Raw genomic sequence first — 16,164 nt, 5'->3', positions numbered from 1 at the left:
TTACAGTTTGCGGATTAATCTCTTCTTCTCCCATAGGTTCATCCATAATTTGTTGCCCATTCTATAATAAATATAGCAAATACACAGCATGTTACTAAAACTGCTGAATTCCGTTAAAAAAGCAGAAAAATATTTCTTTGGGTGCTTACACAGCCCCCATCATAATAATATTATGAGCATGGTAGTCTCTAAAGCCCAGTAAAGTTCAACTGGGTAACACAAAGGTGACATCTTTATCAAAAGATAAGAATGATGTGGCTATCACAGAGCAACACCCAAACTCCAATGCCCATATAGTATCACACAGCAGTCCAAATGAGTCCTACAATGGGAGTTATTCAGCAAAAATAGCACTCCTTTCCCCAACTACATGTATTAAGACATTTCCATCACTTTCAGAAGTGCTGCAAAATAACAATTATTGTTACAGTTTAGATTTCAATAAAATTGTTTTAGTTTGATTTAGTTAAAAAAACCCACACAAGCTGGAATGGATAACTTCACAGTTTTATAATAGAACAATGATGTTCAGGCTTGAAGGTCATGGCCCTGGTTATTACCACTTCACACTTTCAAGAGCATACCCAACCAATTTACCTCTCTTTCTATGAAGCACAACACAGCATGTTACTAAAATGCAACAAAGCATGAGCATTATACTGTTGCTCATCTTGGTCACTGGGCATAGTTACAAAGCGTCTGAATTATTATTTTCAGTTTAATTGTAGACAGTTCTAGTATCTGTTGCTTACGAAGTAGCAATAGATCGAAATTAAAAATGATTCTGTTGTTCAGAACTCTTTGGCCAGCTGCAAAACCATCAAAAAGCTAGTTATTTTATGCTGCTGGAGAAAACCCAAAGCAGAAGCAAGTATTGGGTTTAAGTGTGATAACTCCTGTTTGCCCAGTTAACATGCAATCTGCAAAATAGGGCAGGTGAAGAATGATGTGGAAGAAACTTCCTTCCCTTCCCCAATGCCTCATAGCAGCCAGAATGCTTTTGGAGGGGAGTCAAGGAATTGAAGAGACCTTTCATTTCACTGTTTTTTCCTGGTGGAGGCTCTGAAAAGGGAAAATGAAAGCAGGGCTGGAAAAACGCTTCAAACTCTTTGATAGACATGTATGCCACTCAGACTGAAGAGATAAGCTATCAAGCACCATCCATGTACTGCCACCTACTAGAAATTCACTTTGTCAGTAGCGGTGAGGAGTCCTGTGGCACCTTATAGACTAACAGAAGTGTTGGAGCATAAGCTTTTGTGGGCAAAGACGCTTCTGCAGATTCAGACTAACACGACTACCCCTCTGACCTTTGTCACTACAGTATTCTCTTTTTAAAACCAAGTTCACCATTAGGGTTATGATGGTGAACCTTACTGATGAATTGTTTGCCTTATTTGTCTATAACTTTTTCTAGATATTATTGTCCTTTTCTGATAACCCAAGAACTATAGGTCACCAAATGAAAATACCAGATGGATTAAAGAAAATAAAAATAAATATTTCCTCACATAATGCACAGTCAACTTATTGAATGCCTTGCCAAAGGATGTTGTAGAGGCCAAGGACATAACAGAAGGCCAAGACTATAACAGGGTTCAAAAAAAGAACTAGATAAATTAGTGGATGATAGCCATTGATGAACCTATTAGACAGGATGGGCAGGAATGGTGTCTGTGGTAGGGATGTAACAATGTAGTAGATTAAATGACTAGGCTGGTAAGCAAAAGCTTATAGGTTAATGCTATAGACTACATGCATTCGCCCTCCTCCCCCAGAACATTTTTTAGCAGGCTGGCCAGCAGCCCAGCTCAGTTCTGGTTCATGCCAGGTGCAGGCCCTACCCCTGCTGTGGCTCTGCATTTAAAGTGTATTAAGAGCCAGGCGGGCAGGCAGCCCAGCTCAGGTCCGGTTTGTGCCGGATCCGGGAGTTCAGACCCTGAGCCCCGCAGACAGGGGCTGCTGCCACTCTGCATTGCTGCCTCTTTATCAGAGGCAGCAGTACAGGACAACAAGCAGCTGGTCTGCAAGAAGCTGGTTTTTAACTGGCTACCCTTGTGTACTAGCTCCCGCCTGGCACCCCGCATTGTTGTTGGCCTTGCCCCCAGGGATTATAGACTAGTTAACTCATGAATTCTTATCGGTTAGTCTACTCAAGTATTCAACTAACTGATATTTAACATTCCTAGTCCATAGCCTCACTTTGCTAGAAGCTGGAAATGAATGACAGGGAATGGATCACTTGATCACCACCTATTTTGTTCATTTCCACCTGATATGAACCACTGTCAGATGACAGGTTACTGGGCTAGACAAACCTTTGGTCTGACCCAGCATAGCCATTCTTGTGTTTCAAAGAAGCCCCACAGAATGGCATGTCTGGGGTGATAACAGGCTATTTAAATTTTACTAAAGATTTCATCAATTCTGCACATTACATTTTCAGACTGCTTCTCATTTGTGTATGGCCCTCAGCTGTTTTTTCTGTGGGCCAGCAGCCCCTGACCCAAAAAAGATTCCCTCTAGGCAAAGTGAGAAGCCCCTGACTGAGAAGGAGAAAGACATTCCCCTCACACACCAGAGCCTAGTGGTGTCCAAGTTAGTAGATTTTAGGTGTTCCAGCCCTGAGGGTGGGTGGTCGGGTGGCGGGAATGCCAGCATGGGCTCCCCAATGCTGAGCCTCAGGTGCTGAACCCAGGCCTGTGGTTCCCCACCCCTGGCCTAGAGACTTAAGAGGTCCAGCGGTCCTTTCATAGACAAAGCACAGGGCTTACAACTTTGGGTATCCAGCATAGGAACATTAGGTACCCAGTTTAGGAAATGAGCATCTTCACAATTATCTGGATTAACCTTGATTGACAAACTGCTGAGACTGCTTATTGGCTTCCTATGTGCTGCAAAAACTGGCATGTTTAAATAACTGATTAACATTAAATGACATTCATTGTTAAGGTTTTCATTGTTTCTATGAAGGTGTGAAGGATTAAGTGTTAAGAGGAAACCGTGATTTTTTTTTCAGTTTCTCTCTCTTTTCTAGGGAATCAAAAAGTGTCTCAGAAGTACCGAGGTAAAGGGAAGAATAACAGGACACCCTTGTGAAGATCAACCCACAGCATGGATTTTGAGAATCTTATCATTTACAATACCTGAAAGGGAGAGCTCCTAAAAATCAAGGTGAGTAAGGGCTCTTTTAGTCAAGTCCTCAAAGTTATTTGTTACTTTATTCATTTAAACAATGTTCTCCCTCCATCCATTCTCTGATCAGTGCACAAGCAAGCCATAATATATGGTACTAACCTAGGTAAAGGTGACAAGAGAGAGGTCTGGCCTAAAAAGAAAAACATTCAGGTAGAGGGAAGGATGTAAATGGTTAACCAGTAAGCTTTTAGTCCTTTTAATGTGTGTCATGTTATTTTAATTAAAAAAAACTAGGATATAAAATTAAGGCAATAAAAATCCATGCATTTCTGTCATTCTGTATCCTAACTAACATGGCATCATTAAAGGACTAAAAGCTAACTTACTGACATCTAAAAATGTAACTTACCAGGGAGTCATCACTGAGTGGATGTCTTTCTAGTAGGTTCCTGTAGAGGTCAGTTCTTGGCCCTGTGTTATTTAAAATTTTTATCGAATACCTGGGTGAAAATATAACATGACTGATGCAATTTGCTGATATAAAAATTGGGGAAGAGGTAAATAATGAAAAGGATGGATCACAGTGACAATTTGGGGATAGTGAGGAAGGGGGAAGAGAGGAATAATTAATTAGCTGAACTTGAGCTCTCTCTGTAATACTGTGGCCAAAAGAGCTAATGCGTTCCTGGGATGCATTAACAGGGGACTCCTTAAGTAGAAGCAGAGTGTTTATTTCATCTCTGTATGTTGCACTGGTGCAGCTTCTGCTAGAATACTACGTCCAATTTGACACAATTTGAGAAGGATATTGATAAACTGGCTAGTGTTCACAGAAGAAACATGAGAATGATTAAAGGATCAGAAAACATGCTTTATGGGGATTGACTCAAGGAGCTCAATCAATTGAGCTTCAAGAAAAGAGTAAGGAGTGTCTTGTTACAGTTAATAAGTAGAGAACATGGAGAACAAGTAATAATGAGCTCTTTGGTGCAGCAGAGAAAGGTTTAACAATCCAATGGCTAGAATCTAAAGCTAGACAATTTGAGATTGGAAATAAGGGATAGACTTAACAAGTACTGCAACAGCTTCTCCATCACTGATAATTTTTAAATCAAAATTGGATGTTTTTCTTAAAGATATGCCCTAGGAATTATTCTGGTGAAGTTCCAGGGTTTTTGTTACACAAGAACACAAACAATGTCCCTGGTATCTAACATGCTAGCCACATGTGGCTATTTGGTTTGTTGAGTGTGGCTAGTTCACTATAGCAGTTGCCACTCTAGTGATTACTGCTTCAGAACTGGTTGTACGCCATGGGATTGTGAGATTACATTGGTCCCATCAGGTCTTGGAATCTGTGGATTAACCATCAATGTTTGTGTCTACATTTTTGTTTCAGGGGTGTAGGGTTTTCATCCTTTGCTTGAAAGATAAGAATTACTCTCCATAAAAGCTCTATTCATGAGACATTTAAGGTGTCTGTGGCAAATTTAGACTTTTCAGGTTCAAAAACTGCTGAGTAAAATTCTTGGCAGAATAGGATTGCACCTCCCCTAATGTCCCTGTACATTGTATTGCAACTGGAACAGCAGAACAAAATGATCTTTTTCATTATTGTAGCAGTAATCATATGCTGTTGCTAAAGCTACTGTTAGGAAAGCTGTGCATTCACTCTAGCCCAGAGGAGGTAACAGCCAGAATAAACACCTTTATAGTGTACTAAAAACACAAAATAAAGCTGTACTCTATTGGAAAGCAGAAACTCTGAGTTTAGTGGTATGATATTTGTAGTTTTACACAGCATGCAAGCGTATCACTAATTCCTCAATTCTACATTGTAATTTTGTCACTAGTTCAGGTGTACAGCAAATCTCAGGACTAAAGGTTTTAAATCTCTGAAAAGGACACTGAAACAAGAATTAAGAAATGCAAGGAGGGTAACTGAGGTGTGTGTTAGGAGAGATGGGGAGGGAAGAGATGGGTATGGAAGCCATAATGGAGGACAGAGAAGACAAGGAGGTCAGCAGGCTTCAAAAATAATTGCTGACAGTAGAGGTAATGGTTTCCATTCCAGGCCCTGGAGAAAAGTGCTCTATTAGGCAGGGGTTTTCAACTGTTTTGTTTTTGAGCCACATGACCCCCCACATAATATAAAACTCCCAGGGCCCAGAGTAGAGGGGTGTTCAGAGCCCTTGGCGCAGTGACCTTGGCATAGTCATAGTTTGACTTCTATTTGGGGAGTAGGGACAGCAGGACTCAAGCCAGCTCTGCAAGGTGGGGTTCAGGGAGGGAGTGCTGACTCCATCCCTAAAAGGGATGTAAAATCCTGTTTGTTTAACTGGTTAACTGGAGTGGGAGGGGACACTGAAGCAGCCCCTGTGCAAAGAAGATCCCTCCCACAGCTGGAGCAACCCCCTGCCCATGACAGGTGAGGAACTGCTCCAGCCCCCACCAGATAAGCTTAACCGGTAAGTTTCACCTGTTAAGGGTAGGGCTTACCAGTTAACTGGTTAAACATTCACATCTCTAACTCACTTCAGAAAGACAGCCAGCCTGCCTGAGTTGGCAGGGATCACATGACCAGAAGTTATAACTCAAAGGGAGGGGTAGGGAGAACTAAACTCAGAAAGTTAAAGAACAGCTCAGGAGACAGCTAGGGGCTATATATGGCCAGGAGAGTACCATATGGTAACAGAGAGAAAAAGGGCCTTGGACCTATGACCAGACAGGGGGTAGTTCTGGGTTCAGGAGGGGTAATTAAGGGCATAGGGAGAGGGCTACTTGATGATGTGTGTGGGGAGGACTCCCCTGCAGTCCTGATTCATAGAAGGCTCTGCCAACCACAGAGCTGAGTTCCCCCACCTGGGTGGCTTTTACCAGCTGTCTCTGTGGGAGCAGAGAGTGCTGGGAGCTGAGGAGCATCTTCAGCTATGCACAGCCAAAGGAGATGATGGAATGCTGCAGCTGCTTGCCCTGTGGCACCAGCCATGCACCGCACTCCCAGGTTCTGGTTTCCCACCTCAGACCTGGCCAAAGGAGAAGATGAGGTGGGCGGAGTTGCCCCCGGGACTGCCTGTTGTTCTGGGCTTCTGACCCATGGGGTGTACCAGGGCTTCAGCTACATAGCTCCCAGTTTCAGACACTTAGTGGATGCTGGGGATCAGGTTTTAACCCTGCATGGAGCCACAGGGACTGGGAAATCCCCCTCCAAACTCTTGCACTTGCCCCTTCCAACCAGTGTCTGTCACACTCCCATTTCTTCATCTAGTTACCTAGGTATGTGCTTGTAAAGAAAAATGTTACTTGGGCCCTACGGCAGCAAAACATTCACAAGCTTAGAACTACCAATATGAAATCACTTGCAGTAAGTACTTGCTTGCTTGGACTGAGCCACTGATCGATGGATCTCATCTTCTATAATGCTGTTGATGAGCGACTAAACCAATCCTTGATCGGCAAAGCCGATTACAATGTCACAAACTGCCAACTGCAGGCGTTGTACATTCTTTTTGGATCCTATGCTTTTCCTGGAATGCCTGGATACGCTGATTCTCAAAGCAATTAAGAGCCTGTAAAGTGGTTTTGCCACCAGGACAAACTGACCTGAACTAGAATTTCCAGATCATTGGGAGATATGCCGCATGACTTCATGTTGGCCTTCAATGTTTCTTTACAGCACTTATACTGACCATTGATAAGTCACTTTCCATGATCAAGCTGGCCATAGAAGACCACCTGTACTATCAGTGTGTCATCCATCCTCATAACATGACCAATCCAGTGAAGCTGTTTGTTCATAAGCTGTCTGGTGTCATGGTCATGAAGGAATGCTTAAGAACCTCAGTGTTGGGAATTCTGTCCCACCAATTCACATGGGCAATCTTCCTCAGACAATGCATACAGAATTGATCAAGCTTCAAAACATGGCGACGATATAGCGTCCATGAGTCCGAGCCATACAGCAGGATATTTAGGATAACTGCCTAATAAACCTCTACCTTGGTATGGAGTTTGATATCATGGTCATTCAATAGGCGTTTGGTCAATTTTCCAAAGCCAGCACTGGCTTTGGGTGATTGAGCAGATACATTATGATCCACGTTTATGCTAGAAGACAGTACACTTCCCAGACAGCAGAACTTGTCAACAGCCTTAAGGACTGTACCAGCAGCAGTGATCACTGGAGTGCTGGGCTGTTTCCAAACAGGCTGAGGCACAACTTGTCTTCTTGAGGTTCACTGAATCCAAAGCAATGAGCAGAAGTAGCAAAGCGATCAAAAAGCTCCTGTGCATCCTTCACTGAATGAGCCAACAGTGCACAGTCATCAGCATACAGAAGATCACAGATAGCTGAAGTAAGTACTAACGGGTTGGAGGATATAATATATTATATTCACGTGATTGTAACATTCATTTTACTTATGGAATCATGAAAATCTATGAGCATCTGCTGTACAGCATAAGGATGTTAAAATGCAATTATCTGGCTAATTGTATAGTCGATAAAATTTGTATTGACTATACAATTAATCGATAAGTGCCTTTGCAGAACTACAGCAGGGGTTGCTCCAGGAGCTGACTCGAGCCAGGACTCAGCAGTCCTGGCTCATGCTGGCTCTGGAGCCACCTGCGCTGCAGCTCTGCATTTTAAATGTAGTAAGAACTGCTGGGCTCTTACTACATTTAAAATGCAGAGGTGCAACAATCAACATGAGCCAGGACTGCTCAGTCCCAGCTTACACTGAGTTCAGCAGCCCCTGTTTGCAGCAGCTAGTGCTGGCCAGAAACAGGGGCTGCTTCATGGCAGCCAGGGCTCACCGCTGCAAACAGGGGTTCCTTGGCAGCAACAGCCCCTGTCCATGGGGAGCCCTAGTTCCCAGTTATAATAGAGGCAGCGGAAGCGGGAGAAAGGCATCACCCCAGAGACTATGCTGCGGGAAAAAAAAAATCAGCTTTTAAGCCAGCTATACCCAGCACCAGTTCCACTCTTGCTGCCTCTTATAGAGGCAGCAATTGGGGGGGGGGAGGGGGGCACTGCAGAGAGCATGCCACGAGCGGGGACTGAGAGAGTTCCTATTCACCCTGTGCTTCCTGTGGCACTTCTGCTTTTGAAATGTACAATAGCCCTAAAGGGCTTTATACATTTCAAAAGCAGAAGCACCCACAATGGGAACCAGCTCAAGTGGGGACTGAAACAGTTCCACTCCTGCCATTTCCTGCTGTGCCTCTGCCTCCCCTGCTCCACACAGAGACAGTATGGAGAGGAATCAGTTTTACCACTTTCCCCTCAGCACTGGCTCCTGCTCCCCCACCCTTGCTGCCTCTCTAGATCAGTGGTCTCCAACCTTTTTACACCCAAGATCACTTTTTAAATGACAGACCAAGCCAAGATCTACCATCCCGCCCCTTCCTTGAAGCCCTGCCCTCTCTATTCTCCTCCTCTCCATCACTTGCTATCCCCAATCCTTATACTGCTACTTTAAAAAAAAAAATCTTCTGTAGGAAGAGGTTTTTCCAACATTTGGCCTGTCTAGACTGGACCAAATGTCAGGAAAAAAAAAACCCTTCTTTTGGAAGCCCCTTTATTCCTTATGGAAAGAGGAATATAGGGGTGACTGAAAGAGCATATTTGCTCTTCCACTAAAAAAAGTGGAAGAACAAATTCAACCCTGGATGCAGAAGAGTTTTTCTGGGATATCTCCAGAATCCTGAAAAACTCCTGCAGTCTAGTTGGACCCTTGCTGGTTTGAGACAGGATGTGTAGTCTCTGGGGTGGGAATGAGGGATTTGGGTGTGGGAAGGGGTGAGAGATGCAAGCTCTGGGAGGAAATCTGGATGCAGGAGGAGGTGGAGAAAGGGACACTGGCTCGGGGAGGAGGCTCCAGGCCGGGCAGTGTTGGGGTACTAAGCAAGCCACAGGCTTGCGGATGTGAAGGTGCAGGAATTTGGGTTGGGGTATGTGAGGGGCTCAGGGCAGGGGGTTCTAGTGTTTGATAGGCTCAGATCTAGGGTCTGGGGAAGGGGGAATGCAGGAGTGGTTGTGGCCAGATGGGGGCTTGGCCCCAATTGGGGGTTTGTTGGCCAGGCTTCATTTTTAAATAAAATACTATGTTAAACATAAAAAGTTTCTGCATTGTCTTTATTCATGAGAATGGCAGGGAACCTGCCTTGAGTCAGGGGTCACTGACCCATAGAAAAGTCATTCAGGAGCAGGGGACACAGTACTGGGGAGGGGTGCTAGTGGGTTCTGGGGCAGGGAACAGGGTGCCAGTGGGGACAGGGGAGAGGGGGCAGGGTGCCAGAAGGACAGGTTTCTGCAGCAGGGGACAGGGTGCTGGTGGGGGAGGGGGAAAAGTTTCTGCAGAGGGAAGCAGGGGGACAGGGTTCTGTAGTGGGGAAGGCAGGGGGACAGGTTTCTGCAGTACGGGACAGGGTGCCAGAGGGAACTGGTTTCTGCAGGGGGGGGCAGGTTCCTGCATTGTGGGGTCAGGTTTCTGCAGAGGGGCGGAGGGGCAAGGGAGAGGGAACAGGAGGGCAGGAGGGCGCAGAGGAGAAGCTGCCCGGTCAGCTGGAGCACGGGGCAGCCTCTTTCAACTGAAAGCCTCAGCCAGCTGGCCGGAGTGTTTCAGCCCCCCGACCTCCCAGCTCCCACCATTCTACTCACCTGTGTTGTTGCTCTGTGAGTAGCTGCTCCTCAAATGAGGAAATCAAATTAAAATGTACTGCGCAGGCACGCAATTCAGAGAGGACTCAAGAGCGACTCTTAGAGCCCCTGAGATCAACCGGTAGATCGCGATCTACCGGTTGGTGACCACAGCTCTAGATGATCTAGAGAAAGGGGTAAACAGTGAGGTGCCAAAATTTGCAGATGATACCAAACTGCTCAAGATAGCTAAGACCAAAGCAGACTGTGAAGAGCTTCAAAAAAAGATATCACAAAACTAAGTGACTGAGCAACAAAATGGCAAATGAAATGTAATGTTGATAAATGTAAAGTAATGCACACTGGAAAAAATAACCCCAACTATATGTACAATATAATGGGGACTGATTTAGCTACAACTACTCAAGAGAGAGTTTGTGGATAGTTCTCTGAAAACATCCAATCAGTCTGCAGTGGCAGTCAAAAAAGCAAATAGAATGTTAGGAATAATTGAAAAAGGGATAGAGAATAAGACAGAAAATATCTTAATGTCTCTATATAAAACCATGGTACGCCCACATCTTGACTACTGCATACAGATGAGGTCGCCTCATCTCAAAAGATATATTAGCATCGGAAAAGGTTCAGAAAAGAGCAATAAAAATTATTAGAGGTTCCATATGAAGAAAGATTAAAAAAACTTGGACTTTTCAGCTTAGAAAAGAGGAGACTAAGGGAAGATATAAGTCTATAAAATCATGATTGGTGTAGAAAAAGTGAATAGAGGAAAGTTATTTACATATTCCCACAATATAAGAATTAAGGGTCAGCAAATTAATAGGCAGTAGGTTTAAAACAAACAGAAGGAAGTTTTTCTTTACTCAGCGCACAGTCAATCTGTGGAACTCCTTGCCAGAGGATGTGGTGAAAGTTAGGACTTTAACAGGGTTAAAAAAAAAGAGCTAGATAGACTCATGGAAGTTAGGTCCATCAATGGCTATTAGCCAGGATAGGTAGGAATGGTGTCCCTAGCCTCTGTTTCTCCAGAGGTGGGTGACAGGGGAGGGATCACGTGAGGATTACCTGTTGTGTCCCATCCCTCTGGGGCATCTGGTATTGGCCACTGTCGACAGAAGGGTATTGGGCTGGATGGACCATTGGTCTGACCTAATATGGCCGTTCTTATGTTTTCTGATAGAGGCAGCAAAAGGGGAGGAACTAGTTGAGTTGACTATCCGATAAGCATTTGCTTGTCAACTAGTTGCTTACATCCCTAGTACAGTGGTCTTTGAAATACATATTATGGATAAGCATAAGATGAAATGATTTATTATAATAAAGAAAACTAGAAAGTTTAATGTTCTATAAATTTAGAGAAATAAGCAAATTCCAAGAAATACTGTATTTAAATAGATAAAGATTTTGGAAGAGATGATAAAGAACTATGTAGAGGACATTTTGTAATGAAATTCTTTAGTACAATGGAATGGTGGTAAATAGTTGAGTAACTTTCAAAATCTACTGAAGCATTCTGTTTTGACAATCCTGCTTATGTTTTCAGTACTTCTTTCTCCACTTTTATTATGTAAAGGATTGTTGCCAATGTGATCTTTGTTCCTGTGGCTTATTCCACAGTATATGATAATCCAAAGGAGGCTGATATACAAAATAAGTACAAAGGTAATCACAGCTGACCATTATGACTGCAAGTGGCAAAGAACAGATGCAATCTTACCAACATTTATGCATTAATTTAATTTCAGCTTTGGGTCAACTGCTGATGTACTTAAAAATTACGCATGTGTGTAAATATTAGCAAGAATGGGGTCATACACATCAATGCTACACCATATTAGTTATGCTTTCACATAACTCACTGGCATTCCTCTTCAACCATGTCATTTCAATACTGTATTAGTAGTGTCCCACTGACTGCACTAGTACAAGACAGTCCTAGATCCAGCAGGTAAGTGAAAGAATGAGTATAAATTATCTTGCTTTTAAATAATCTCTATCTGTGATAGGCAAGACTTTAATAACTACATGCTGAAGTTAAGCTCCAAGGCCCTTATTTACATACTGCCCATTGACTGATGTTAATGGCAAGTACTGGGAGTACAGGTGCTTAAATATGAATTTAGGAGCTTAACATTATGTTCCCAATATTTGAAACTCTTGGCTAAAGTGTCTTGTGCATGATCAAACAACACACAATATATATTCAGCATCAGACAGAAGTCGGTTAAGGATGTAGGGCAAGAACCTAAGCTGATGTAAATTAATACAATTCCATTGGTTTTAACAGAGCTTGATTTACACTTTGAATGTTCCCTCAAGTTTTTATATACAATACAACTTTGTAGATACCATCATTAACACAAACTACCTCAAATACTTAACATTACAGTAATGCCTAGAGACCTCATCCATGATTTCTGCTTTTTGGATGATGCAGAAAATCAAATGTTTTTACCCCAAAGCTCTTTACCAGTTTGCATGACTTTTTTTTCCTGTGAGGGATATAAATACTTTGAACAGCAAGGTTTCCTCTAAGCTAAGCAGCAACATGGCCCCACAACTGCTTAACAAGCCATGCCCAGGGGCTCAGGGCTGCCATGCATGGAGCTAAAGCAGCAGCTCCCTGTGGAAGACAGAGCAGCGAGTCTCTTTCAGCAGATAGGGAACTGCTGCTGTAGTTGAGGGAGAAGTGCCCCTGCCCCAGCCAGGCAGCTCTGTGCATGGCAGCCCTGAGCAGGGCTCATTAAGTAGCTGTGGGGTTGTGCTGCCTTGCAGCTTAGAGCCTCTGCTCTAAGGTAGGCAATAAGTATCAGTGCGCGGCCACTCCAAGATTTTGGAAAGTGTTCAAGGGCTGTACTTTTCTATGGAGGAGATATGGGGTCTAGGATGCAGGCTGGGTGCAGAAGGGCACACGGGGTAAGGGACTGGGGTGCAGGAGATGGTGTGAGGTCTGAAAGGGAGTTTGGGTGAAGGAGAGGCTTGTGACCTGGGTCGGGGTTTGGGGTACAGGGTTTGGGAGGGTATTTGGGTAGAAGAGAAGATTCTGGCATGAGGGAGGGGTGTAGCAGGGAGTACAGGGTCTGGGACGGATTTGTGACATGGGGCATAGGGTTTGGATGGAACTAGGGGAGGGAGTTGGGGGTGCAGGAGGGGCAAGGGTGCCAGAGGCAGCTCTTGCTGGGAGGCACTTACCTAAGCATCTCCTAGCCAGCACCTCCAAGGCAAGCTGGGTTCACTTATAGCTGCAGACTATTCCCTCCATGTGGCTTAGCTCCAAGAGGAGGAAGAGGCTGCTCCTATCCGTCAGGCCAATTTTTCAGCTCCTATTGGCTGGTTGTTTCTAGCCAACAGGAGCTGAGAGATTGGGTGATGTCAATTCCCACTTGCCAGTTGTTACTGGCCAACAGGAGCTGAGTATTGGACTGGATGCAGGAGATCACACAAAGCTCCTCCTCTCCCTCTGGAGCAGAGAGCCACCAGACTGTGCTTTAAACCCACAGCAGCTGTGTGACTGAGCATCCCAGCACAGCGGTCCATGGGCTGGATCTGGTGGCTTGGCGGGCTGGATCCAGCCCCCAGGCCACATTTTGTCCAGCCTTGGCTTAGAGAGAACCTTGCTGAACACCCCTAATATTGGTATTAGGGTTGCTGAATATAGTTGAGTCAACTAATTGACTAGTTAATGATTTTTTTTTAATCAACTAGTTGATTAGTCGATAAGTAGTGAGCCACAGCAGGGTTTGCTCCTGGCCCTGGGAGCTAACCTCACTGTGCACCAGCTTTTTAAATGTTTTAAGAGCTGGCAGGAGGGTAGTGGGGACCAGGCGCAAGCTGTTAAGACCTGTTGGCTCTTAATACCTTTAAAAGGCTGAAGCACAGAGGGTAAACCCGGCACGAGCAGGCACTGAGCTGGACTGCCTGTCCACCTGGCTCCTAAATTTAGTAGGTGCTTCAAAGCAGCAGCGCCGTGAGGAACCAGTAGCCAGATCCCGGGCTTCACTCGGCATTGCCACTTTGAATCACCGCGTGAAACCTAGGGCCAGCTGGGGTGTCTCCAGGCTGCACGTGGCGTTTCAAAGCGGCAGCGCTACATGGAGCCTAGAGTCAGCTTGATGCCCAGGATAAGCAGGGGGAGTCCCCAGCTGACTTCAGGCTCCACAAAGCACTACAAAGTGGCAGTACAACATGGAGCCCAAAGGTCAATGGGAATCCTCAGCTGACCCCGGGCTCTGCAGGGTGCTGTTGCTTTGAAACTCCATGGGGAGCACAGGTCCAGTGGGAGACTGCTCCACTGGCCAGGCGTTCCCTGCAGTGCTTTCGCCTTTGAAGTGTAGCAACAGCTGTTGCTATACAGCACCTCTGCCTTTGAAGTATCGACTAATCGAGTAAATTGCATTGACTATTAGATTAAATTCAATTAATTGAATTTAACATCCCTAATATACATTTAATATTCTAATCAAATATTCATAATTGTTCTTCAAACAGTAGAACCTCAGAGTTATAAACACCAGAATTACAAACTGACCCATCCACCACACACCTCCTTTTGGAACTGGAAGTATGCAATCAGCCAGAGGCAGAAACCAAAAGAAAAAAAAAATACAGTATTGTACTGTGTTAAATGTAAACTACTAAACAAAGGGAAAGTTTAGAAAAAGATTTGACAGGGCACAGAAACTGTCTCTACACTTGCTTCATTTAAATTAAGGTGGTTAAAAGAAGCACTTTTCCTTCTGTGTAGTAAAGTTTCAAATTGGAATTAAGTCAAAATTCAGTTGTGAACTTTTGAAAGAACCAGAACCTGCTATTCAGAACTATAAACAACCACCATCACCAAAATTTTTATAACTGAGAGGTTCCACTGTAGTAACTTAGAACACTAAATCTATTCCACAGCAAATGTGTACTAAAATACCACCACACACAGGCAATATGAATATTCACTAAAAACATCAATGATTATCTGTGTCCTGTCTAAGAAATAAACCTGAAATAATTTGGGATTACACTCATATGAAGCACAGTATTTGTTACGCTTGAGCCTTACACTATAAACCTTTCAGATATAAGCTATTATTATTTTTGTAATGCTTCTAGGTAACTTTTAAGTTTCATGTAATAAAAGTGCACGACAGCCTTGTTTACATGTGTAACTTTTCTTTATAAAGTGACTGAATACACTTTGAAATGTTTGTTTTAAAAGTCTTCATAAATTATTCAGTTTGTAGCCTCCAAAACCAGAATTTTGAAAGATGAGAAATCAAGCAAATAATGGAAACGTAACATATTTAGTAACACACATCCATTAATGCAACACCTTCTAAATTTAGCAGTGTGGCTTCCTTATATTCAGAGCAGTTAGCTGATATGTTCCCTAATTATAAATATATATAACAGAGTGTCAATTAAAGTGACAGTTTACATGATAAAATTCAGTCATGCTGGATAAGTCTCAGGAAGGAAAAAAATATTTGTCCTCTTAGAACAAGTGTAAAATTCCTTAGTAATTATTCTCCTTTCCTAAATTATTTCACCTAGAACTCCCACTTGGAAGGTTAATGAGAAAACTACTGTAAGGAGGATAGGTATTTTTAAATTATTGTGGTATCAAAACCACTTAATTGGAGGGCAAACTAATCTGCAGTCTGTCAGGAAGCAATGGGACAAGTTTCTCAGCATTATTACAAATCTTTTGAGCCTTTATCATCTGATTTCCAAACCACATTAGCACACAATTCTTTATTTAAGAAAAAGTGGAAGTGACCGAAGCTCTAAATTATTACCCCACTTGGGCTGGATCTGAATTTCTTCACCAGCACGTGGAACAACTGACTAGTAACTAAAAATGCATCCGGAACTGTGACTTTGATGTCATAACTCATTAACGTCCCACTGCCCCTCACTGTGAACAGCAGGAAACCACACTGCACAGCATCACATAGATGTTTTCCATAACTGGCCAAACAGAAAATGTTACCAACGTGTGGTATCCCAAATGCTTGCAAAACAGCAACAGCAGACACAATCCAGGTCTGTCTAAATAAAGGCATTTCAGGATGGGAGAAGTGGGTGAGCTTTTCCAACAGCACAGAAAGGAAAAGGAGAGACCGTTAAGCAAGGTGAAGCCAGGCTTCTTATATGCTTGCCTGGCCTGCCAAAGGGGCAGGTGGCTATGCAGAGTTGCCCTACTAGACGCTAGTCTTCCTAAACCCCGTATCCGCTAGCTGGGAAATGCTGTGGAGGAGGCTGGGCCACTCCGGGAGGAGGTAGCTCGCGGTGACAGTAACCAGATACCGGAACGGAACGAAACCAGCCAAGTCCTGCAGCGACGCAGAAGCAGGTTATTCTGCTCCCAGCGGAGG

The 16,164-nt window shown here is 43.8% G+C and overlaps 1 protein-coding gene and 1 long non-coding RNA gene across 3 annotated transcripts in view; one reads left to right on the top strand and one right to left on the bottom strand.

Annotated features, from left to right (window-relative positions):
• Positions 1 to 16,164, top strand: part of LOC142823089 (uncharacterized) — a 35,970-nt gene that overhangs the window by 1,320 nt on the left and 18,486 nt on the right. Inside the window, exon 2 of the long non-coding RNA XR_012898433.1 lies at positions 3,038 to 3,174. This is a non-coding gene — a long non-coding RNA (uncharacterized LOC142823089). The remainder of the gene's footprint in view (positions 1 to 3,037; positions 3,175 to 16,164) is intronic.
• RPS6KA3 (ribosomal protein S6 kinase A3) overlaps positions 1 to 16,164 on the bottom strand; it is a 131,639-nt gene that overhangs the window by 114,568 nt on the left and 907 nt on the right. For both annotated transcript variants that reach the window (XM_006116147.4, XM_006116148.4), the window contains exon 2: positions 5 to 61. In XM_006116147.4, the coding sequence (XP_006116209.1) occupies positions 5 to 61 (57 nt within the window). The remainder of the gene's footprint in view (positions 1 to 4; positions 62 to 16,164) is intronic.

Source organism: Pelodiscus sinensis, chromosome 1 (assembly GCF_049634645.1).
Source record: "Pelodiscus sinensis isolate JC-2024 chromosome 1, ASM4963464v1, whole genome shotgun sequence".
Lineage (NCBI taxonomy): Eukaryota > Metazoa > Chordata > Testudines > Trionychidae > Pelodiscus > Pelodiscus sinensis.
This window is presented reverse-complemented; position numbering and strand designations above follow the sequence as displayed.